At 33.0% G+C, this 25,550-nt stretch overlaps 3 protein-coding genes across 5 annotated transcripts; 1 reads left to right on the forward strand and 2 right to left on the reverse strand.

Moving 5' to 3' along the window:
• The first annotated feature begins 4 nt into the window (after positions 1-4).
• Positions 5-16,288, forward strand: LOC105344130 (probable ATP-dependent RNA helicase DHX34). The gene is made up of 28 exons (XM_034470360.2): positions 5-191; positions 420-600; positions 755-843; positions 1,491-1,619; positions 2,017-2,108; positions 2,704-2,841; positions 3,327-3,461; positions 3,590-3,644; positions 4,113-4,330; positions 5,021-5,146; positions 5,358-5,513; positions 5,858-5,965; positions 6,248-6,344; positions 6,905-7,052; positions 7,143-7,209; positions 7,296-7,403; positions 8,222-8,308; positions 8,656-8,730; positions 8,927-9,037; positions 9,850-10,005; positions 10,709-10,804; positions 11,420-11,566; positions 12,290-12,435; positions 13,708-13,818; positions 14,081-14,202; positions 14,637-14,804; positions 15,260-15,371; positions 15,959-16,288. The coding sequence occupies exons 1-28, from the start codon at positions 38-40 to the stop codon at positions 16,260-16,262; spliced, it is 3,636 nt and encodes a 1,211-aa protein (XP_034326251.2). The 5' UTR covers positions 5-37; the 3' UTR covers positions 16,263-16,288.
• Positions 16,289-16,552: 264 nt separating this feature from the next.
• On the reverse strand, positions 16,553-20,409 carry LOC117680659 (protein FAM136A-like). 3 transcript variants are annotated; one of them, XM_066087384.1, is made up of 4 exons: positions 20,370-20,409; positions 18,089-18,198; positions 17,581-17,721; positions 16,553-17,131 (listed from the first exon to the last, which is right to left on the reverse strand). In XM_066087384.1, exons 1-4 carry the CDS (start codon positions 20,392-20,394, stop codon positions 16,967-16,969), a joined length of 441 nt encoding a protein of 146 aa, XP_065943456.1. In that variant the 5' UTR covers positions 20,395-20,409; the 3' UTR covers positions 16,553-16,966. The 3 variants fall into 3 exon arrangements, with proteins under 3 accessions (XP_065943456.1, XP_065943457.1, XP_034326285.2); XM_066087385.1 differs by lacking the exon at positions 20,370-20,409 and adding an exon at positions 18,648-18,672 and having other exon boundaries at positions 16,555-17,131; XM_034470394.2 differs by lacking the exon at positions 20,370-20,409 and adding an exon at positions 18,800-18,915 and having other exon boundaries at positions 16,561-17,131.
• Positions 20,410-22,212: 1,803 nt separating this feature from the next.
• Positions 22,213-25,522, reverse strand: LOC117680521 (protein FAM136A). The gene is made up of 3 exons (XM_034470393.2): positions 25,381-25,522; positions 24,720-24,860; positions 22,213-22,465 (listed from the first exon to the last, which is right to left on the reverse strand). Exons 1-3 carry the CDS (start codon positions 25,474-25,476, stop codon positions 22,265-22,267), a joined length of 438 nt encoding a protein of 145 aa, XP_034326284.1. The 5' UTR covers positions 25,477-25,522; the 3' UTR covers positions 22,213-22,264.
• Positions 25,523-25,550: the final 28 nt, after the last annotated feature.

Raw genomic sequence — 25,550 nt, forward strand, 5'->3', positions numbered from 1 at the left:
TTTGATTCGTTGGCTTTTACTTCCGGTGTAAACAAAGATGGAGTCGAATGTGAACATGGTGAATGAGAAACGACAGAAGCATAAGAAAAAACACAAGAAGCACAAACACAGAAGACACTCAGGTGGTGACAACTCAACAGAAGAAAGAGACAGTTATAAGAGAGACAGTAGACACAAAAAGGACACCTCAGGTTTTTTATTTATTAAAGAAACAATATGTTCCTAAGATATTGTTTTGTCATCTACTGATCTATACGATATAGTATTACTAGTAATTTGAAATTAATTGATAAATTCATGCAAATAATGTACAATATGCATATATCCCTGATGATACCGAGTTATTTCAAAGTATGAAACTCAAAATTTTTATTCTCTTTTTTCAATATTTTCTATTCATATTTCAAATTATTTAACAGATTATGAAAGGAAATATGAGGAAAATGCATCTTCATATCATGCCAGTAATTCCAGAGCTCAAGACTGCAAGGAAGACCTATACACAGACTCCAGGGACCACCCAGACTATGACTTTAATTTTCATGACTACAGATCTTCACTGAACAAGATATTTTTTAGAGAGGACACTTTCTTGAAGAGGTTAGTACAATGAATATTTCCAATTTGTTGTTATTTATGTCACATAAAGAGGAAAGTAATTTAATTAAAACTGTTAATAGTTGTTTTTAGAATTATAATAATATCCTAGCTTAGGATCAAGTATAATTCCTAATAATTTCCTTCTTGTTTGCAGAGGAACTAAAGATTATGATGATTTTTGGAACTTTTTAAAAAGATATCAAGATTTCCAGAGGAAGAAAATGGAAGCAGGAAAAGACGCCTGTAATATAAGAGAAGTTTTCTTTAATTGTTCTTATAAAAAACTTAAATAATTAATCGGACAGGAGCTATTGCTTAACAAGTTTACTATATGTTATGCATATGTAATGGGATGGGAGAAATAATGATAGATCAGACAAGGATTAGAACCAGATAACTCGGTAGAGCACTGGACTTGAGATTCATAAGACAGGGTTTGAATCCTGTTCTGGTCGATCATTATTTCTCTCATCCACTGGAACTGACAGGTTGACTCCTGCCATGTAACTACATACGGAATGTCTATCTTTGAGCGTAAAGATCATTTATGAGGGAGTAATATGATGGTCAGTCTGGTTTGATCGGTGCCAGATAGTTCAGTTGGTAGAGCACCCAACTAGAGATTCAGGGGGCTCAGGTTCAAATCCGGATCTGGCCCGTCACTATTTCTTCCATTCAGTTAGTTTCATATAATTTAAAAGCTTGAAAACATTTGAATGAAAATTACATTTGTTTGCATTTTAAGTGCCTTTTAAATGAATGTACTCCTATTGAGAATTATTGTTAACTTTAAGGAATGTGCTCTTATTGAAATTATTGTTTAAGAAAAAAACTAAAAAAAATCCTTGTACATGTATACATATGTTTTCATGAATATTGTTGACTTCCAGCAAAACATTTAGAGGAATACGATGAGGAGAAATTAGCGTTGCCATGTCACTATGACAAGCGGTACAGAGTGAATATTGGCATTGTGAGCAAAAATGTAGAAGAATTTCTGAGACGAGGGAAACTGCCAGGTAAAAATATCTAATAGAAATGCAAAGGAAATGAAATCAAAGAAAGGTGTAACTTGAGCAAGTATAAAATTCCAAAATCTTTAATTATATTTTTTTCTAGTTATCTATTTCTACCATAATCTTAAGAGAGGGGGATGTTTTGCAGTATCATACATGTATTTTTTATTTGACTGTCGATATAAAACTTAAGATCATTGTACTTCAAAGCAGTTTAACATACATGTATTGTATAAATACATTAATCTTCTAACATAGAAATTTGTCATGTAAAAGAATATATTACCATATATTTCCGCTAAATTTCTTATAGATAATAAGATAATTTAATATCTATGATGGGTTTCGTCAATATTATGGATCAAAAACGAGGAAAACATTAATATTAACTTTATTGTAGATTGTGAGGTTGAGAAAGAACTAACCATCGAGAAAGTGAGGCAGTTCAAACATATCTTGTTATACTATCTAGATTTTCTACAGAAGCAAAAGGTAACATCAGGGTACACACATTTGGGTATGTGCAAATGGAAGTACATGTATTGATGCAATATGTATCAGCTCTCTTTTTTTTTCAAGTAAAAGTTGAATGTTTGTTAATAGTTTTCAAGATAGAGATAAATTTCACATAGAGGAGATCTTCTAATATATACTTTGTAGTAGCCTAAATAAAGGCGTGGCTATACAGTCAACTAGTCTTTTTTGTCATCATGATAATTTAGCTGAAGCCATTTTACTGGTTACAGGTAGATGAATGCATCAGGATTGATAATGTTCCTCTTTTTCTTTAGTGCAAGCATTAGTGCCATATTTTTAGGGACTATAGGTCAATACAGTTTTCAGGGCGATGTAGACATTTTCTAGTTATTTATAATGCTGTACAAAAATATTTCTTTGAGCTAATGAGTCTCAGAACAATTTTATTCTAGGGTGTAAATTTTTGATAAAAAAATGCAGTCGTGATGACTACCCGTAATTTTTTTTTATGATTCAATGAAATGGTTTTTATTACAATATGTACTTACATACTTCACAATGTCATACAGTTATGGTTTGATAATTATTTTGACTCTGACAAATTTTGCAGTTTAATAAGCTAAAGAAGATCCGATCAGACCAGGAAAATCTGCCAATTTTTCAGTACAGGCAGATGATTCTGGACAAACTGGAACAAAATCAGATTGTGGTGGTAGCTGGAGACACTGGATGTGGAAAATCCACCCAGGTAGGTGGAAAAGAAGTGGTCAAGAAATTCAATACACTGTGTCAGGTCTTGTCCATTAATATAGCAGAATGTGGAAATATCCGCATAGAGTGGATGATGATGTGAAATATGTCATGTGGCATGTCAACTCCACTTAATTTAAAAGCAGATGGTGGACATATCTACAAATGTGATTTACAAGTAAAGTAATCAAGTAAATGATTACTACAATAACATATTTGTACTTGTTCCTGATTAAACGTGAGGAATAAGTATACAGCCATGTAAAATATGCGAGAAGTACGTCTAGCGGATTTTAAAATCTTGCTTTTATTTTTGGACAGATGTAAACTACTAAATGAAACTATGGTAAAAATTCAGAGTTGGCAATTTAATATTCTTGCGATTTGATGCAAAAATATTGAATCACGGAATTAAGTGCTCAATGCGTAAATTATTAAAGGAATCTACAGCAATCAAGTAAATGATTTTTTCCTTTCTTTCAGGTTCCTCAGTATTTATTAGCAGCTGGGTACACTGGGATAGCTTGCACTCAGCCTAGGCGTATTGCCTGTATCTCATTGTCCAAAAGAGTAGGATATGAGACACTGAACGAATATGGGTCGGAGGTTGCGTTCCAGGTGTGTGCATGTTAAAAAAAAAATTTGAGCTTCGAAATTCATTGTAGTTTACTGTTAACTCTGCAATTCAAAATTTTTTTTTTAACAATATATACATTTTAACTCTTGCTGTTTTATTTTTAATTCAGGTTAGGTTTGAAAAAACTAAAACTAGATTCACCAGGATACTGTTTTTAACAGAAGGTATGCTATAAATTACACTTTTAAACTCATATCTGTTCTCAACAACAGCACCTAGTTTGTATGAAATCTAAGTCTTTAAGACATTGTACAGTATGTCAGACTTAAGTACACTGCAAGACATTTCCCAAATATTTTGTTTTCAACAACAACACATACAAATGATATTCCAGTCATTTTATAAGATTGTACATGTATATCAGACTTAGGAGCAATGTATGTACCGGTATACCTGTATTACTGTATACAGGGTTATTTTCGCCCTGTGTTATTTTCGCCCTTCTTCACTTGCCAACGGTTTCGCCCAGTCTTGAATTCGCTCAGACATACATGTAGGTTTGTTTAAAGAGAGATAATTTTAGACCTTGGTATTCGCCCAGTTTTAGATTTGCCCGCTGACAACGAGGGCGAAAGGGGCGAAAATAAAACGGGGGGGGGGGATATTTCCCTTTATACAGTATTTGTTTCCAGGCCTGTTACTAAGACAGATGACCTCGGATGCTCTCTTAAGCCAGTACAATGTCATCGTCATTGACGAGGTCCATGAGCGGCACATCCACACAGACTTCCTCCTCGGTGTGATGAAATGTCTGCTGCAGCATCGGAAAGACCTGAAGCTGGTGTTAATGTCGGCCACTATTAATATCAATCTGTTCAGCAACTACTTTGATGGAGCCCCAGTCGTCAAGGTGAAATTGTTTAGTAATAAAGTACTAGGAAAAAATTGATTGAAAATTTTGTGTTTTGGGCATCAAAGCATTCAGTCACTTTATTGTGTTGAATTATGAAAAAGGGAAAAAACTCAGTTTTCTTATGAAAATGTTTTCATGAAAACTGAGCTATTCCCTTGTACAATACAAATAAAATAAAAACTTACATGGAGAATAAGAATTTAAGCAATGTTTAGAAAACATAGTACTGATTACAGGTATATTTTACTTAAAAAATGTAAAACACGATGAATTGCATTGTGGTTCTTTATTTGATAATTAAGCTGCATTTTATCTTTAAAATGTGTAAATCAAAGGAAAAGAGAGAACATTTTACTTAATCCCTTTTTGCAATTATTTGGCTCAGGAAATTAAACTCATTTTTGTTACCTAATTATTAAAAAAAATTGTAATAGGATTTTTATCCTGATTCTAAGGCAAATCTACCGGTACATGTATTTATATTGATGATGTACCTTTATGAAGTTTATTTTACACTATATCTTATTTACTTGAGTTATTTTCAATGATACCATACTAATACATGTATTTCATACAACTGGTTTAGATTTTACTCCCAATTTATTTTATACATTACATTTAGCATAAATGGACCATTTACACATATACAGATATACATGCACAATGTACTTGTTTATATTTGTAAAGGTCCCAGGAAGATTGTATCCGATCCAACTAGAATATGTTCCAAGCAGGAAAGATGAATTCCGGTCCAAAAATGACAGACTAGACCCATCTCCGTACCTTCGAATAATGCAAACTATAGATACAAAGGTATGATATATTCAAATCATTTACAGAATTTCCTCTCTTCACTAAATGTACTAAAATTACTTAACAATAAGCTTGACCATGTTTCAAAATCTAGGTGTCTACTTGAATAATGTAATGTACTGATTGAAACAGTTAGTGAAACTGTACTGAAAACTTTTTACCATGATGATACTCTAAGGATGACACCTTTTTCTTTTTAACACTTTAATAGTACCCACTCACAGAGAGGGGAGATCTTCTGATTTTCTTGAGTGGAATGTCAGAGATAATGGCGGTTGTAGAGGCAGCCAAAGCGTATGCCCAGCAAACCAAGAGGTGGATTGTACTTCCATTACATGGAACCCTCTCTGTGGATGAACAAGACAAGGTAAATTATAGGGGTGGATCATATTTCTCTTAATAAGACAAGGTTCTCTCTAGGTTTGGATCATAATGGCATTATATCATTTGCTATCTCTTCCTGTGGGTTGTAAAGTTTAATTTGATTTTCATTTAATAAATTGACAATAAGAAGATTTAAATGGTCATAAAGATATAAAGAAAAAAAAAAACCTTTTGCTTTTTTTTCAGTACCATATTTGTATGAATATATAATGTGTAAGAATTTGCCTTCAAGGTACAGTGATGATGACTAATAAAGGACTTTCTTTCAGGTGTAGCTATTTACTAGGTACACCAATGTACTCTTCTGACTGTATGGTGTTCTTACAGGTGTTTGATTTTCCACCAGAGGGAGTAAGGAAATGCATCGTGTCTACAAACATTGCAGAAACCTCTGTGACCATTGATGGCGTCCGCTTCATTATCGACTCAGGAAAGGTAGAATTTAAAAAATGATTATGTTATATATAAATCTATATACTTCTTAATTTGCAGTTAGTTTTACTTTTGCCTCAGTTATCCGATATGTTACAGTGGAGTGCAAATATTGAGACAGTTTTTTTTACTACAAATGAAAACATGGCTTTCAAAACTGTTAATGACATGGCCAACTTTGCATACCAGTGTTACCCTAGAAGGAGCCAGCCACAAGTTACTGATCAAATCAATCCCAATTAGCATAATTATGCTAATTTTATTCAAGTTTTTTGTCGTATATAGGTCAAGGAGATGACCTTTGACCCCAAGTATAAAATGCAGAGGCTTCAAGAGTTTTGGATCAGTCAGGCTAGTGCTGAACAGAGGAAAGGCAGGGCAGGTACGTGAAGTGAACATTTTTAAAAGCTCCAAGAACTGTTGAACCTGATAAAGTGGCCTGACTTTTTCATTTATATTGAATTTTGTGGTTGAAAAAAAAAATCACCATCTGCATTGTAAATTGAAACATGGTTCATAGTACCTGTGTATGTTTTAAAATGAATGTACATTTTGACTGTGTATATTTTATTATTGGAAACCCATCAGTTCTTCTTCTTGGCCCTCAAAGGAGGAAGAATTATACTTCTTCCTCCTTTGAGGGCCAAGAATAATGATTTTTCTGCAATATTTCAATTTTTTGTAAACATTAATTTGCAGTAAGCATGTTCTTTGCAGCCATGTTTTACTGTAATATATTTTTTTAAGATCATAGGAATAAAACCAACTTAACTATAAGTGTGAAATGGTTATAAACATGTTTATTGCAACCATGTTTTACTGTAATGTATTTATAAGATCAGGGGAATAAAACCAACATTACTGTAAGAGTGAATTGGTTACAAGAGTGTTTATTCCCTGTAAATTTTACAAGTCTTACTGTACATGGATTGGCTGTTGTAGGTAGAACAGGCCCCGGGGTGTGTTACAGGCTGTACGAGGAGTCAGATTTCCATTCCTTCCAAGAGTACGCCACCCCAGAGATCCAGAGGGTGTCACTCGACTCCCTCATCCTGCAAATGTTATCGATGGGGCTCCCTGACGTCCGCAAGTAGGGATCTGATTTGACATTTTTTTTTCTCTCTCTTTTATTAAAACAAAATTTTAGAGTACAAAAACACATTACTATACTGATTTGTAGATTTCCTTTTCTTGAGGAGCCTGAAATGAGCAGTATAGAAAATGCCTTATATTTCCTAAAAGAACAGGTAATATATTTATAGTAATGATTTACATGGAACTTTGAAACCGAGCTATCAATTAGTCCTAAATTCCAAACTTTGTGATTTTACAGAATGCAGTAACTGAAGATGAGAAGTTGACACCGATTGGTCAGATGCTGTCGCGCCTACCTGTTGAAGTCATCACCGGAAAGATGCTTATCATGGGCTCAATATTTCATGTATGAATTCTTAATTGGAGCATTCATTACTCTATTACATCACATTTTTAAAAAAAATTTAATTTCCATTATTTCCTTTTAAAAAAAAAAAAAAGGAGGAGGGCTTTTATATTCATTTATATGTTTTGATAGAAATGAAAGAACGAATTTCAAATATCCACATCATAATTTTTATCATGTGTTTGCAGAAACAAAAAGTGGATATCACCAATAATAAAAGAAAAATTAATATATATTTTTTTTTTTGCGTGTCACAAAATTTGCGAAAATGGGGGAAATCTGAAACATTTTTAATTTGCATCTGTCATTTTTTGTGATTTAAAAAGTTCCTTATAGAAAATGATACAAGATGTAATTTCTGTGTATTCAATCATTTGCAATCTAAAAGAGGTCGTGAAGAAAGCAAAAATTAGATCCCCGCAAAAATTACGGGATTAATGGTATAATATAAAAATATAAATGCATTTCTTTTGAAATGAGGTTAAAATCTTTTGAATCTTAAAGGTTATCTAATAAAAAAAGGGGGGGGGGGATCAATGAAAGAGGGTTTTTAAACATGTGATTAGGAAATCTCTCCAAAGTATGGGATAGAAAACTCACAATTCATCGTATAAAAAGCATATATTACCATCACTAATAAAAATGGATCTTTTAATACATGCAGATTTTACGTTTACTTTCAATAACTTTCCAAACATAATTGGTGAATACTTGTTTGCATGGAACATTGTCACTCTAAGGATTGAAAAACTTTATTGATAAGATTACCATATTTATTTGATAAAAACAAGAATTTTAAAATGCTTACGTTCACCCAGATGATAGACCCTGTGTTGTCTATAGCAGCTGCACTGAGTGTACAGTCTCCATTTACCAGCAAAGCTCATTCAAACTACGATGCAATGGTATGTGTTTTAAGAAAACCTTTTTCTGTAGAATATTTCATTTTGTAAAGAATGATTGTCATGTCATTACACAATAAAAATGATTTAATTCTATTCAAAGAAAATAAATTCACATTTTACATCGATCTACGGTACATTTCACAAGCATCATGTCAAATTTTTTATATTTGATTATGATAATGTTATGACACATGTTAGACATATGGTGAATTTGAAAATGATTTACCGGTACAAGAATGCTACTAGTATGTTATTATCGATAATATTATCTCCATTCATCATTTATGAGGTATGAATTATCTCCCTTTATTTATTTTAATTGATGTTTCTGAAACTGCTGACTGTAGAATGCTAGGAAACCTTTGGAATCGGACCATGGGGACCCATTTACATTGCTAAATGCCTTTGATGAATGGATACAGGTCAGTACACTCTCTCTCTCTCTCTCTCTCTCTCTCTCTCGCTTTCTCTCTCTCTCTCTCTCGCTCTCTCTCTCTCTCTCTCTCTCTCTCTCTCTCTCTCTCTCTCTCTCTCTCTCTCTCTCTCTCTCTCTCTCTCTCTCTCCTTTTAGGATTATACAGACTTTTATCTAACTAATTTCTTTGATTTTGTTGGCAGGTAAAAAGCAAAGGTCAGGACACAAAGAAATGGTGTAGAAGACGAGGTTTAGAGGAGCAGAGATTCTATGAAATGATTAAGTTAAAGGAACAGTTTAAGACCCTTTTGATGGTATTAAAACTATTAATAATATTTTTTTTTGGCATTCCAATTCATTATTATTTAGAATACCACTTTCCTTATTACTGCATTAAGTTAAGGTTTACAACCACACATGTTAACTAAGATTTTTATTGTGACGTAACACCAGCTATCCTTTATATCAGATATAATATAAAGATTTTAAATACATGTATAATGTAATAATTGACCTTGAGTTATTTTAAATTACACAGAGTTTTGTAGTTTTTCATGAAAGAGAAACAGGACACACACGTTTTTTTTCAATTTTTTACAAAAATGAAATCCTTAAGATTTCGCAGATACTAATGATAAGTTTTTCATGAAATCATTGGATTTGAATAGGTTTAACAAGAAAGACCTCAGTATAGGGTAGTGAACAAAATTATATGTCATGTTGGTGCAATTTTTAAAAATAATGCGAGCCGAAAACCTTGCTTAATTTACAATGTACCAAAATCATCTTTTGGAAGGTTGGTACAAACCTTACAGATAAATTTCTATACTGTAAATTCCTAATTAAACGCCAGGAATTAATATCCGCGTGAAATTGCGAGAAGCATCTTTTGCGGATTTTAAAATCTCGCCATTATTTTGAATTTTTAGATTTTGAAACTATAAGAAACAAGGAGAAAAGTTCAACATTTGTGATTTTATATTATTGCGATTTGATACAAACCAGCGGGATCGCGGAATTAAGTACTCCCGTAATATAAGGAATTTACAGTAGTAATGAAATCAATGATATACATGTATAATGTACCGGTACTGTTATTGCTTAATTAATTTTCTTAATTACTAAGGATCATAACTTGCTGCTAAAAGAGGATCCCAGAGAAAGTTTCACAACGAGTGACGAAAGACGACGTAAGCATGGTGATAGGAAACGACTCGGGGAACTGAAGAAAGAGAAAAACCGAGAATCCAAAAGAAGGAAGGTCTTAAAATTAGAAGATGATGTAAGTTTTATCAGAGTTTTCTAGAGCATTTGGCTTTCATTTCAGCCCAGACATTATTTATCATTGTTTAGGAACATGACATTGTTTATATCTTATAGAAAGTCAAAGTACTAATATTTGTATCAAGTTATAGCATGCTGTTCATTTATGGTAGGTTTTACAACATGCTCTTTGATTATGTACAAAAACTTTGTAGAGTGAACAAAGATTTTAGCACATTTTGTCATACAATTATCATGTGTAGCATTTTTATGACTCAAGAGTTTCTGAATGCAGAAATCATCAGGTAGAAAAAGGAATTTTATGTATTTTGTTAATTTCGTCCATGGAACTCTAGTTTTCCGCGTTTTATTTTCTATTTAAAGAAAAAGTAATTGAGGCTCACTTCTGTAGATTCATTATTTTACGCGAGTACTTAATTTCGCAATTCAACAGTGTTCCATCAAGCGTGAGAACATAAAATTGCAAATGCTGAAATTTTATCATATTTTCATGTGGTTTACATATGTCGGAAAATTAAAAGCGATGTTTTGAAATATGCTAGACAGGCCTGTCACGATTTTACGCGGATAATAATTCCTTGCATTTAATAAGGAATTTACAGTATTCTTAAATCTTTTGAATCATTTCCAGTTTCCCTTTTCATAGTATTATTGCTGTCATAAGTGATATTGTTAATCGTTTCAAATGCCTTTTATTCTAGGACTTTGTCATTAGTGATGATGAGAAGGAAGAAGATCAAGGGGACGATATCAAGGATCTGGAATTCCGCCTCTCTCATAATCTTTCAAAACTACAGGTTGATAAAAATTTCATCCCATCAACGAGTTTTGTCAGCATAATATAAAAATTCAGAAATCTTTCAAAACTACAGGTTGATAAAAATTTCATCCGATCAGCGTGTTTTGTCAGCATATTAATATAAAAATTCAGAAATCATCAATAGTCAATGTTAGGATGGTTCATTTTGGTGGCTATGGTTCATTCATATTTTGATAAGTAAAGGTGGTATGGGACACCTCCATGTTGTGAAGTACTATTTATCAAAAGAAACAATAAAATCAAGTGTATTTTCATAAGTGGTTTCTTTCCCGATGTTGTCACCTAACAGTGTAGCGCAGTGTTTTAGAGGTTTCTCAACGAGTCTGTAAGTCATGAGTTTGAATCCCGCTGGGGTTTTAAAATTTTTGCCTGTCCAAAAATGTGTTTAAAACATTTTTTTTTGGCTAAATATTGTGAAATTTGAAAATTCTAAACTGATGAAAGTGTTTTAAAATAAAATTTACTTTAATCCACATTAATCTCCACATTTGCCCCATACCACCTGATAATTTATGTAGTTAATTTCGATTTCTAACCATCAATGTTCTTTGCAATCAGTAGAAAAAAGTGTATTTTTTGTCCTTTCTTTCAGGAAAGTTCCATTAAGAACAGAAGTTTTACACTGGGAGAGATTAACTTGCTGAAAATTATTTTGTGTAGTGGACTGTATCCACAGGTGGCTCTGGCTGATGAGAATAACTCGGGCAGATCAGACGCGGAGCAGGCTTTCCACACAAAGGTCAGAGGCTGTGGAGGTCAAGGCCATATAATAAACCATACATACTGTACTAGCCAAACTTAAATTCATGATATACAGTCAAACTTCGTTATCACGAACTGGATTGGACTGTTTAAAAACTTTGAGATATCTGAGTATTAGAGATATTGAGGGAAAAGTACTTAATAAAATAAGTAGTTAGGACTTACAAATCACTTTGCCATATTCATTGTATTGGAGATATCAGTGTTTGAGTGAGATATCAAAGTTTTACTGTACTTGTACATACATGTACATCTCATTTTATATCCCTAAAAAGTTAACAGAATATGGAACTTCTTCCTTCTTTCTCTCACAATTATAATTATCAGCGATACAAATTCATTAGGAAATTTTTTTAGTAAAAGTTTAATGAGAATATAATGTTAACGTATATGTATAAATTTATGATCGATTTGATCACGTCTGATTGTATTTGATCACTTTATAATATCAAATAATGATTCTGTATTACTTATGTTTATACAATTTTCACCAATTGTTCAATTGAATATTAAACTACTGACATTTTCATATTATTTTCTTTACATATTGTATATTATGCAAAACCTGCTTTTGCCCCACAATACACCATTTTGCGTCAATATTGAAGGATATGTAACTTATATGTTACAAATTTGATTTGTAGTGTTATCACAGACAAATACATGTACACTGGAAAATGTAAATATATGTTATTTTCAGACAAAACCTTTCCTACTGCTTCACCCTACATGTGTGTTTGCCCTCCGCCCTGAACTGCTGAGGTCCACAGAAATGAAAGAGGACGAGACCTGTCCCTCCGACCTGCGTGGGAAACTCAGCAACAATCACCAGCTGTTGGCTTATGTGTAGGTGGTTACAGCAGTTATGTAATAATTGAATGTATATAATCATCAGATACAGTTTGATAAAAGTAAAAATTTAAAAATTTGGAATGAAGAAGTATCATGATACATGTAATATAGAGGTCATTTTTTCGTAATGTACTGGTATACAGTTATTGTTCAATCCAAAACATTAATGTCGAAGTGTGGAAATATATTTTTTTTTCCTTTGTAAAAGAAATACTGTAAATTCCTTATATTACGCAAGTACTTAATTCCGCGATCCCGCTGCTTTGTATCAAATCGCGAGAATATAAAATCGCGAACGCGGATCTTTTATCCTAATTTCTCATAGTTCTCAACTCTCAAAAAATGATGGCAAGATTTTAAAATTCGCGAAGGGTGCTCCTCGCAATTTTACGCGGATATTAATTCTTCGCGTTTAATTAGGAATCTACAGTACTTGGCAGGCATTGGTAGTTTAAGAAGTTGAGAAGTGATTGACACATTTGAACGTTAGTTAGTCAGTAGTCTTCTCAAACTTCCATAATGATTGCGTTTAGGGGGATAAACTTAACTGGAATATGAAGTTTGTTTGTAGTCCCTACAAGCTAAAGGACTAGTTCTCACTTGATTTAATCACAAACCATTCAACTCGATATTGATGATATGTTCAGTGTAGTCCAGTCAACAAACTCAAATATAACTTTATGGAATGTTGGATTGAAATTTGAATTAAATTATTCCCCTTTGTGACTCTTTCAAAAAATTTTTATTTAAAAACCAACCAAATGTACATGTACATGTAGCAACGTTTTAAAGACTGATGATAAGGTGTCTTGAATTATAAAATATTAAAAGTAGGGTGTTAAAAATTTTAGTGCCCCAATCTCCAGTACACAATTAAGCTAACCTCCACAGGTTTTGTTATAAAGACTTCAATATATTTCTTAAATCAGCTTCACGGTGCGTACAATTCACCCTCTTTTATTATTTTGCATTTAGGGTTTTTACAGAGCAAGCACAGACGAGTCAACTTTAAAAACAATTGATGTCAGAACAGTTGATAGAATACATGTAACATGTACATGTCTGTCACATTGTCATGGTTACTGTCCCAGAATTTTGAATTTTTTGGGCAATGAGTTTTAACAAAATTTTGCAAATATTTGAAAGAGAGAGAGTCAGAGAGAGAGAGAGAGAGAGAGAGAGAGAGAGAGAGAGAGAGAGAGAGAGAATATTGTTTGATAATCTACATTAGAATTATATGTTGTACATGTATTTGTCTTGAGACAGGTCTCTCCTGGAAACCAACAAGCCCTACCTCATCAACACAATGAGAGTTCCCGCTCTACAGACTGTCACTATGTTCTCCAACAGCATTGACACAGATGCCGCCTGCATGAGGTGAGTCAACGATTGGCAAAATTTTCTCAACTTATATGTCCTAATTCTTGTGTGAATCTAGAGAGGTACACCCATTGAAAAGTTTATATTTCTCGAATTTTCATTGTAAAATTACCAAAAGTATGCTATATGGACAAATGGAATGGAATATAATATACGTACATAGTAAATGGCTTTAATAATAATTTTGCTATTAACAATTACTGTGTATACATGTATAATGGATAAAGTTTATCCAACATAGTGATCTTTTACTATACAGACTTGTGTGTGATGGATGGCTGGAGATCCGATTCGTGGATGAGGAGACAGCATCCAACACTTTATCCAGTTTAATTCAGCTCAGGGCAACATGGCAGAACTTACTGAAACTGAGACTTAAAGGTACCACTTCAGAATCAGATTACCATATAAAGTTTTCAACTCGAAGACAATCATACAATGGAAACCTATTCATCATTAAATTTTCATATTACCTGGTATATTGAGATTATTACTTTAAAAGTACTCACATGGGTTATCTACTTAGAATGATGAGTTGTTTGTTAGAAATATTTCCGTCTTCGCTCATCATAAACTTAGGCTCTGTATTTCTTGAATTCATGTACTCATACATGTGCTTTGTGAAGCTGTTAGCTTCATTTTCTGGCATCCCACTCAGCACAATTTCATAACAACCGGTTTAACTATTCCGATTTAATATTATTAAATATTTTTGAAACATACCAGTAAATATTTTCAATGATGTACTGTAATTTTCTAAGGCTTCAAATTCATTTTATTATACATGTGCAAATTTTTAACATCTTTTCATGCAGACACTCTAAAGAGTCTGGACGAGGACAAAAGGGTCAATCCCAGAGCTCGGCAGCTGGAGAAAATTCTGGCTAAAAAGCTCTCTGAATACTTATCCTGTGAAGTTTGCTACGCAATACGTCGTGTAATGGCCGCTGAGCAGAATCGTCTCTATAGAGGACCAGACAGGGGTAAGTTATTATCATTGAATCATTCCAGGAAAGCTCCATGTATCATTTTTATTTTTCATGCCCTGTTGAATCTGGGCTCAGTAATTGATAAGGCAAACAAGTACATGTACCAGCTTGTACTCAAACAACTATAATCTACGAGATAGATATGCATCATCTCATATTACGGTATCATGTACTATATGCGTACCACTCTTATACTTTAGTTTTCAGTATTCCGTCTTAATCACTACAATTTATGATTCTGAAGTACACCTAAATTCTATCAGGATCTGTAAACATATTAATAATATAAGAAATAATTTTGTTTTCGGTACCAATGTTACAACTTGAATTGAACTTCATATCTATGATTATAACTTTCTGTAAATTAAATTCAAATTATTACTGTTTCTGTAACCGTAAGAAATTCTATGGAATGAAACGAAATATGAAGAAATATTTTTGATTTGTAGAAGCTGGAGGAAAGAATAAAATCCTGAATGATGTACTGAAGTCCGGCACCGAGGGAAAGGTTCACCCAGTGAAAGGCGGAATTCAGATTAACCACTATCTCACCTATAATTGGTACAGCATTCTGTATTTTATTTAAATTCACGGTCAATATTAACCATCCATTACTAGTATCAATAACAGTTAAACCACATGCTGTTAAAGTCGAATCTATACACTTTTCATAGGTTATAGCGCTTGGTCTCAATCTAAACCCCATGTTATTTATGCCCAATAATATTCGTAATAGAATATAGCAGATATTTACCTGGTACCGTAATTTAGTTTTGAATTTGACTTTAAACTTTTAAGTACATGCGTGAACTCTTTTTAAATGGAATGAGAATGATTATATGTCATGGTTCAATAAGATAATCTTTCCTTCTATTTAAAGAAGAACAAACTCGATTAATTTAATACCGGTACATTAAACTGTTGATTGCTAATGACAAACTGAATCACAGTGCAGTATCTGATAGGTTGAAATGGACCTGATAAATTGTATACATGTGGACCCATAAGGCTTGCAACACTTGTTATTATTTTGAAGTTTACTTTGCTTTTAAATTTATTTAGTACAAAGTTATTTACAATTATGTTTTTGTAAATACCCCCAAAAAAATGACCTGTGATTTTCTTTTTCCTTCTTCGGTTGTGTGCAGTTTACTTGACGAGTCTGAAGCCAGCATCTGGGGAGAGTACACTAGCAGCATGCAGAAACACTGGGTCTGTCCGCGGTGTGAGGCCAATCTCATCGTGTCCATCCAAGAGAGACTCGAGCACGAGAGCGAGTGTCAGAACAAAAATTTCGAGCCCACTCAGCAGGAGGAGGCTCAGGAGATGGAAGAGGTCAAACAGGCTCAGATGAACCCGCTCAGGAAACATTACTTTTGTGATAAGTGTGACCAAGGCTTCCGATTCACAACAACGGAAATATTAAAACACAAGAAATCTCATGTAACTTGACATGTTTAAATAAATATTTTTTTTTACGAACTTACTACTCAGGCTCTTTAATCAATATTATTAAGAAAAGAATTAATTTTAATAAATTTTAGATATGACATCAGGCAATTACAAAGTACATGTATATCAATTCAATGCACCTACCGTTACATGTACAGTATTTAAGAAAAAAAATTCAGATCACATACCTAATTCTGTTTTAAATTACCTGTTTGTACATGTACATTTAAATCATTTTAGAATACCATAATATTGCAGAAAAAGAAACAACTTTTAGGAGGAACTTTCTTGAAGACTTAAATCTTTCTTAAATGTTCCCAACTAAAGGTTTATCCTTTATAAAATCGATACATGTACTGGTATTAAAAGTATTAAAGAAGAGACAATATGTCTGGTAAGCTAAAGACTCGGAAAGTTCTGATTGCACATTTGTTGACATGGTTATAGTATAATTACACTTTGACAAGACAATGGCTTCTGAGATGATTAACACGAATGCAGGTTTTAAACACTGTGGCCTTGGTCTTTGATTGAGGGATTGCATTTCCTACGATTAAGTTTCCCATTTTGGCACTTTGAGTGGAAACTATGTATTTAATTAATTAATCAGAACACATAATCCAGCATTTTGAATGACTGTATAAAATTTATTGATATGAAAAAAATGTTTACAAAGTTTAATTTTGCTTCAGTTATTTCCACGGTCATATTTGCCCCTGTTTAAGTCTCTTTATTAGTGAAGGGAACTGATCTATATGAGTGTCCACACATTTACTGAGACAATTCTGCAGGCTTTGTGTATTGCTGTCTGCATTACTTAGGCTCTGCATAAGTTCTGTACAATCCCTCTCACAATGGTCTATGCTGCGCTGTTAAAAGAACATAAATTTATTATTGATGTACTCCAATACTGTAGACTAAAGCAAAAATTTTTATTTATTTTTTTTTGGGGGGGGGGGGTCAAAATTTTTTAAAGATCTCTTATAGAGAAGTTTAAAAAAAGCCATACTAAAGTCTTGTAATATTTTTTTTTTTGGGGGGGGGGGGGGAGGGGATTTGTTATGATATACAGTTTTTTTATTATCAAAGAAATAGTCTTAACAAAAAAACAATAGTTGAGGCTTTTATAGTATCAAAATTTTAATGATAAGATGGGCGATAAATCAAAGCAAGTAAGAAGACATGAAAAACAATTAATACTAATGGGTTCAAACTACTTCAGATCAGTATGTGTTCTTTCGGAAATAGAAAATAAACTTGTATTTTATAACAAATTTCTTTCTAATAATGGCACCCCTTGCTTTTATGTGTTCCTTACTTCGACACTATCCAGTTCCCTTTGAAAGAAGTCTTTGTTTTCCTCTAGCTTTATGTTGCACCTTTCAGTACAGCTGTGGAGATCTTCTATTGGACTAGTTCTGTCTTTGTAACAGTTAGCAGAACACAGAAACATGTCCTCCTGGAAAAATGGATAGCTGCATTTACAAAAAGGCAGAAAGCAGCATTTTAACTGCTGATCCAATAGAATATTGAAGAAAATTATTATTATTAACAATAGACCTCCATTAAAACCAAAAGCAACGCTCATTTCTTACGATCATCTATCGATTATCGTCATTTAAATCACTGAAATTATGGTTATAACTTTAACATCTTATAAATTTATTACTAGTATACAATATATATAATCATTAAAAAATAAAAGTGAAATTTATACAATGTAGTTTAAATGATAAAAAAAGCTAGTTTAATTGAATGCAAGTCAGATTTTCACTGGTTTACTACAATGCTGCAAAGGATTTGAAATATCTCATCTGTTAACTTACATAGTTTTGCCTGATAACGTCTTTGTCAATTTTGTCCATCATTTTGTTAAAAGCATTTTCCAATCGTGCATGGGCACCATCAACTTTCTGACTGTCGCAGTCACTGGGATCTAAGATAAGAAAATAAAATAAATTGGTGCTTCGTGTGTGTACTTGAGGGTGGTATGCATTGCAGAAAAATTACCTAAACCATGTAAGCGGGTTATATTTAATATTGTGCTCTTAATTCTGCAATATCTAAATTATTTCAGAGAAGATATTAAAGGAAACTTGAAATATATTATTTTCTGAAATATGAGTTTGTTAAATCTAACACTGTCACATCCATTGTTGATTATAATCTTTAATTTATTTAACTTCAAAACAAATTTTGGCTTCTTAAACCTCGATCAGCTGTTTATAATAAATTTTAGCTTTATTTTGTTATTGCGTATTTAATCAGATTAATGCAGACATAAAATGAAAATAGGAATGTGATCTGGAATTAAAATTTGTTAAAAAAAATTGTTGACATATTTTTCCCCTCAGAAATGAGACATGCAGGCACATGTGAACGTACACGTGCACATGGTCCAGACTTGTACGTAAACACAAGAAGCCGAAATGCTTTAGCGAGACCACATGCACAAATCAGTATATACTCCATAAATGAAGTGACTGTCTTTACATTGCCTGTTTGTTAAAATAAAGTTACCAGGTTTCTGCACATGCCTGTGTTGGGGTGCGACATTTACAGCAGAATATACAGTGCACTGTTCAGTTTGTTGTTGTTGGAGATACCGGGTAGACTTCGAGTCCGATGTAAATTCCAATGGCAACGCCCAATTCACCTTAATTCTTTTCTGTATATACTATAGGGATAATTTTTTAGGCAAATCCCAAGCCTCCACATTTTGGTTGAAAAAAAAACAATTTTGGAATCGTTTAATCAGAGACATAAATTTAAGTCTCTGGTTTAATCCATCGAAATATTGAAGAAAAAAGTTAACATGTTATGCGTCGCGTGTCCTCTCGGTTTATTGTTTTGGACTTTGCGTCGTAACCCTTCTGTTTGCAGGATTCGATTCTATAAATAATTCTTAGAAATACAGGTATATGGACTTTTTTTCAAATCAAGTTGTTTGAAATTACTGCTACATGTATATATCATGTCTACCTTTAGTAATAATGTTATAAGTAAAATAATTATGACAAAAGTCTTCGTATTATATTGACCCTCAGATGTTAATAAAAATACATTAACTTTGATAGTCATGTTCGTTTAAATATAAACAATTAAATGCTTCTAATGATTTATAGGACTATGAAGGTAGCGAACATTGCAGAAAAACACAGCGCGGCAGCTAGTGTGTTCATTTAAACAATAAAATGGTTTCTTTGATGATTCATTCGGGATATGAAGGTAACAACATTGCAGAAAAAATACAAAACCCGCGTTAGCGGGTTATGCAATATTTATATTTACATCTTTCTTTTAACAATCTAATATATTGATTGTAAAAAGTAAGTTAAATTTACTAAATTACTGTTAATGTACATCAGTACGTTAGCTATAAGAAACAACCAAATCATCTCCTATGGGAATTTGAGTCTGACACCATCATGATAATTTCGTGCAGTCCGTGATTTTTCCTAGGTCGCTGTAGGTTTCATCTAATCGATAAACAGGGCGTGTCGATTTCAGTCCTGTCAATTTGTAAATATTTAATTATAATTATCTTAAATAAATAAATAAATATTACAATACATAATTAATAATAAATAATGTTAATTTTAAAACTCGCAATAAAATGACGACGTCAACGTGAGACAACAAGTTATTCAAGGCAAGTTTGGTGTCGGCGGATCGTTTGTACTTGTAAAATATTTTAAAAAACAAAACTAGAAATGTATTAATGAAAATGAATATGCACTTAGGGTACATGTTTAAAGAAAGCACATTTTTATGCGAGACATTTTCGGAAATAAAACGTAAATGTTATCGCCAACGATGAGGTTACGCAACAAACCTAATGACTGGAAGTTTTAAACGTGCATACGTCGCACATGCATTGCACCGCCTGACAAAAATTGGTGTTACTAATTATTCATTTTCTCAAGGAATAAGCACAGTACAAATTTAATTTTTTTGTCCCCCGCCGCAACGCGGAGCGGGGACATAGAAATGCCGGGCGTCCGTCCGTGTTTCCGCCCGTCACACTTTTTTGGTAAGCGCTCTCATGCCTACAAATTTTGACGGATTTTCATTAAATTTATACCAAATGTTTATACCACTATCTACCTTGGTCAAGTTCGAAAATCAGCATTGGTCGATACTTTTTGTTCGAGTTATGGGACTTTGATCACAATAATGACTCCGTTGTATCCAAAAATTGACCTTGTAAGCCCTCTCATGCCTACAAAATTTGACGGATTTTCAATAAATTTATACCAAATGTTTATACCACTAATACCTTGGTCAAGTTCCTAAATCAGCCTTGGTCGATACTAGTATACTGCTTGACCGGCGGGGGGGCCAGTAATTCTATTCTTGTCAGTATTGTTTGCCAAAGGGTCATTAAATAAAACATAGAAGTCTAATTAAATTGCAGTGAACACGTTATAAGTTACCGGGATGTGTTTACGTCTATTGTCTACGCTGTTTTGGGACAGCCCTCGTAGATCGGTGGACTCTTACTCCAAGAATAGCTACGTGTACCAACCACCAGTGTGGATATAATCAAGACCACAGTCGCAATTAATTAATTATTCAAAGATGCAGAATTACCCCCACACGAAATAATTAATGCATTATAGATTAGAAAATTTTTTCGTCCGATTTCCTCACCATTCAAATGTTGTTTTTAGAATTCTAATTGAAAGTACGCGACTTTATCTAGTCAACAGAAAAGTCTTTAACTTAGCTACGAGAAGGAGTTAACATCTGCTTCTTCTTTTTAAGCAAACATCTTTGGGTTTATTCACCCACTATCAACGTTTTCAGCAACTTTACCTACCGAATTCACACTAACTTGCTCTATACTGTTATAACTCCCAGCATTTGCAAATGAAAAACGCTGTGTTTGACTAAATCATCAGATCAATGTTAGAGCAATGTTAGTCCTATCGAGAAGAAAGCAAAATTTACATTCAATGCACAGAAGATTTGAAAATAAATAGTTTAATAAATGTCCACCTATTACTCAGTTGAGCAGTTAAATTAGGAACAAATGCACATAAATTTCAAACACAAAGTTTGGACTGATGCATATACATGTATGTACATGTATGATCCAATTTAGCATCTCAAAGCCAATCCAGGCAATGGCTCAATAGACCAGTGCAATCTTTACTCAATGATCTATAGGACCTAGCCCTAGAATCAGAACTATTTCAGTTGAAACCCATTTGTTTATAAAAAAATTTTTTTATCAGATTATCTGTTAGTGGTCTGAAGGTTTGACAGGTATGCTCTATGTTAAATAGAGTTTAAATTTGAAAGGCTTCAAAATACATGATCCAAAGTCTTTTTTCACCATTTTCATAGATAATCCTTTTGCAGCTTTTCATAGCTATGGGTCCACTTTGTTTGAAAAGAATCTTTATCATTTGACTGTCAAATATTTACAACACACTAAAATGCCAGCAACAAATTAAAATGAAAGAAAAGAACTTACAAAATTCTTGTTTGAATATGATTGTAATAATAAACTCCATATATCTTGATTCTCTTCTACAAAATCATCACATAAAATTTAATAAACTGTTGAAATATAAGGGTTTTTTCATGTGTGACAAAATCATTGACATACATGAATACCCTTTTATTTAATTCCTGATTTCATGTACATCAACTACATTTACAATAGCACATGTACAATTATATTCTAACATAAAACTTCTACCATTATATACATTTTGTAATGCATACAACTTTAAGCTTTTGTTCATGAGTTGTAGTTTTTTGTACCATGTAAATAGGATTTAATGCTCTGCACTCACAAACAAACTTCGTTCCACATGGAACTAGATTACGTTAATAATACATTCTTATTAAATTCATACAACTTAAAGTCTCATTAATACATACACACCTTTTAACAAAAATGTCTTGAAAGTTAAAACTGATTTTTAAAAAAATTGAAAAAAAAAGAGAAAATGGTCTAATTTAAGATCCTAGTAAGAAGCAGCATTGATTCAGTCGTATTTCCCCTTCGTTAGTCCGAGCCGTAACCTCTTTTCTAGTGAGGGAAGCTGTGCTATATGAGTGTCCACACAATTGACTACGCATTTCTCCATGTCTTCTTTAAACCTTGCTATGTCGCTTTCCTTGGTGTTCTCGGTTATCTTGTCCCGCGCTGCATCCTGGCAGTCCATTGCACATCGGGAGATACGATTCTGAGAGAAGCAATAAGAAAACTTTAACATGGTGCCTTTATCTTAAGTAAAATCTAAAAGATTAACATCTATAGTTCTTCAAGATTGTATGGTAAGGAACTGTAACTCCCTGGTTGTCATCCAAATTTTTTCAGACCGGGTGCTACAGACCTGCTTCTAAATTTAACAGTGTAGTGATAGTACAGTTCTCAGAGTATTTACTATACCAATGAGACAATTACTATATTCTAATTCTACTATAACAGATTAAAACATTAAGAAATGTAAATAATTAGTTTTAAGGACGATTGGGGGGGGGGGGGGGGGGGTGTCTCAAGAAATTACCCATCAGATCTAAAACTTTTAAATTCAATATATTTTTGGTCATAACCTATTGTTGAAAAAAAAATCAAAATATTTTAGCTTTAAAAGTTTGAACATTTTCCTATATCTTTATACATAGCTCTTCATATAAAGGAGGTAAATATAGTCAAAAAGTGGCCACAACCATCCAGCCCTCTTAATGGGATCCTCATGCCATGCCTTACATGTATTTGTCATGAATTGATATACTCCATCTTCCAATGTCAGGGGTGTGCAATTACAAATTTTGGCTACTAGCCCAGGGGCTAGTGGGAGTAAAAAAGTTACTAGCTCAAGGTTCAAAGTTACTAGCCAGACTATTGTCGGGCCTGTCAACATCACATTTTATAAAAAACCTAAATATTATGTACATAATATTTTCCCACAAATGATACAAATAAAGTGTACCGGGGTATATAATTATTAATATACAAAGTATTTATTACTTTCATGTTTTCTGCAGTAGACTAGTTCAAAAATATTCAACTTCATTGCTCTTTTGATATGCTAAACATTTTAGTAACAAAACTGGTTTGGGTGTTTAGATAAGAAAACCCGAACATAACATTGTGAATTAATGTGAACAGACTCTATAAAATCACTGCATTTATCTATGTATGCATATATTCTATCCTGTTGAATATCATGTACAAAATACAACTATGCAATTTATTATGTAATGGTAAATTTAATTGAAATTAATAGAAAATGCACAAACAATAATATGCAAAATATGAATATTTTTTTTTCAATTTACTAAGCAGGTCACTTTAAAATGTGTCCATGAGAATACAATGTATAGTTACAGCAGAAATTTTATAATATCTCTCTCTCTCTCTCTCTCTCTCTCTGTAAAAGAAATTTAAAAAAAAAGCCAACAAAAACATAGGAAAGAAATACCAATTCAACACAGAAGGAAAAGGGAATCATTTTACAGTGTTCACTTGAAAACAGGGCTGCATTCCTGATCGTAGCTGCTACATAGTTGAACAATAAGCTAGCCTAGCCGCTACGTAGATATTCGTAGCCTAAATATTTTATGCTAAGCATCAAATTCAAGATGGCCGCCTTAGTTACCACTTTGTAACTAACATGAAATCTATTTATTTAGTGATATTTTGTTCATCTTTAACGTTTTCCTGAATTTAAACATGCATATTTCCGCTTGAAATTAACAAATTACGTCGATGTAATTAGTCTTTAGTTGAATATTTCAAACTTCAAATCTGAGACCTAGCGGCTAACCTAGCGGTCCATTCAATAGATCTAGATATCTACTACTTAGCGGCTAGGCTAGCTGCTACAATCTTGAACGCAGCTCAGTTGCACAGGTTACTATATCGATGCCATGTGCAGCGAGGCGCGACTATCTCATCTAGCCACTGGTCAACACTGTTGGTAAAACTTACAGCAGAGTGTTTGTAGAAGCTACTCAAAAGAATGTAGCACAAGAAAAAGATGTCTAAGAAATTTTTAGGCTATCATGGCACAAAAGGAGAAGCTTTTTTGCTTTTGTGATAACAATGACAATACACTTTTCCTACTAGGACATTGCATATTTTGCCAACTCTGGTTATGATTTACTAACCCGACAGGCTACGACAGTTAATATTTTTGCTAGCCCAACCTCTGAAATTGGTAGCCTGGGCGTCGGGCTATGGTAATTGCACTCCCCTGCATGTCAAGGGTTTCTAATCAAGCAAACTCCAAATAATTAACAAAAAATTATGTAAAATCTAAGCAGATCAGCAACTCTTGAGTCGAGAAGATGGTCACACTCACAAATATGGTATTTTATAACATGAATGGTGGCTTTGTTATGAAATGTCTCATGGTCATTTTTCTCTCACCATTTTAAAGGAATTTGATTTTCATGCAAGTGTTGTGAGATTAGCAAATTAAGATCAGTTACCTGGAAACCTTCAACTTCTCTCTGAACAAAAACTGATGCATCCTGTAGCTTTGCATTGCAGATATTTGCACATCTCTCTACACTTTCTATTGGACTTTTTCTGTCACTGTAACACTTGGCAGCACAAGTGTGCATATCTTCCTGAAATATTATATTACATTATCATAAACTGTGAATCCATATTTATTCTGTGTCTCTAATCAGCAAAAACAAATAGTTCAATTATAAATACTTGAATATACTATTTTCATATTTCAAAGGAGATATGAGCAAAATGTATTTTAATTAAGATTGTCTGTTCAATGATTATATAACTCCCAATGCATTGAATTAAGCAATTGCATATCTTCATAAATTCTTAAAAATTCAGGTGTCTGTGGCCTAACAAAAGTTGCATCAGTTCGTCTGCGTGATAGATATGTATTGCAACTTGTGTATAACATTTACTGACCATCCATTATCAGTGCAAAACAAAAACCTATTCACAGACGAAATGATGAATTGGAGAATAATAACATCAGATATAATGAGCTTTTACAAAAAAAAAATTATGAAACATATAGAGATAATTCGAACTTCCTTAAAGAAACTCTATTTATGGAAGAAACAATAATGAAAGTAATGCACACGCTACGGGAATATATTCAATACACTATATCACCTGTCTCTGGCGAATGATGTCTTTGTCTAACCCTTCCATCATCTTGTTAAAGGCATCTCGCACACGTGCTTGCGCGTCCTCAACGTTCTGCGCCATCTTTTTAGTTTATGGTTAAGATTAAATAGATTACGAACCCGATCAAAATTAAAACGTCGATGAAAAAAAAAATT

This window comes from Magallana gigas, chromosome 6 (genome assembly GCF_963853765.1).
Source record: "Magallana gigas chromosome 6, xbMagGiga1.1, whole genome shotgun sequence".
Classification (NCBI taxonomy): domain Eukaryota; kingdom Metazoa; phylum Mollusca; class Bivalvia; order Ostreida; family Ostreidae; genus Magallana; species Magallana gigas.

Excerpts from the sequence above, each read along its gene's own strand:
- LOC105344130 (XM_034470360.2), top strand. The coding sequence starts at position 38 with ATGGAGTCGAATGTGAACATGGTGAATGAGAAACGACAGAAGCATAAG. Across the intron at positions 4,331-5,020 it reads ATGGAGCCCCAGTCGTCAAG|GTCCCAGGAAGATTGTATCC; the intron begins GTGAAATTGTTT and ends ATATTTGTAAAG. Across the intron at positions 7,404-8,221 it reads TCATGGGCTCAATATTTCAT|ATGATAGACCCTGTGTTGTC; the intron begins GTATGAATTCTT and ends ACGTTCACCCAG.
- LOC117680659 (XM_066087384.1), bottom strand. The coding sequence starts at position 20,394 with ATGCTGATTTTCGAACTTGACCAAG. Across the intron at positions 18,199-20,369 it reads GATTTTCGAACTTGACCAAG|ATCCCAGTGACTGCGACAGT; the intron begins GTAGATAGTGGT and ends TTCTTATCTTAG. Across the intron at positions 17,722-18,088 it reads ACGTTATCAGGCAAAACTAT|GAGGACATGTTTCTGTGTTC; the intron begins GTAAGTTAACAG and ends CCATTTTTCCAG.
- LOC117680521 (XM_034470393.2), bottom strand. The coding sequence starts at position 25,476 with ATGGCGCAGAACGTTGAGGACGCGCAAGCACGTGTGCGAGATGCCTTT. Across the intron at positions 24,861-25,380 it reads ACATCATTCGCCAGAGACAG|GAAGATATGCACACTTGTGC; the intron begins GTGATATAGTGT and ends ATAATATTTCAG. Across the intron at positions 22,466-24,719 it reads GAGAAGTTGAAGGTTTCCAG|AATCGTATCTCCCGATGTGC; the intron begins GTAACTGATCTT and ends TGCTTCTCTCAG.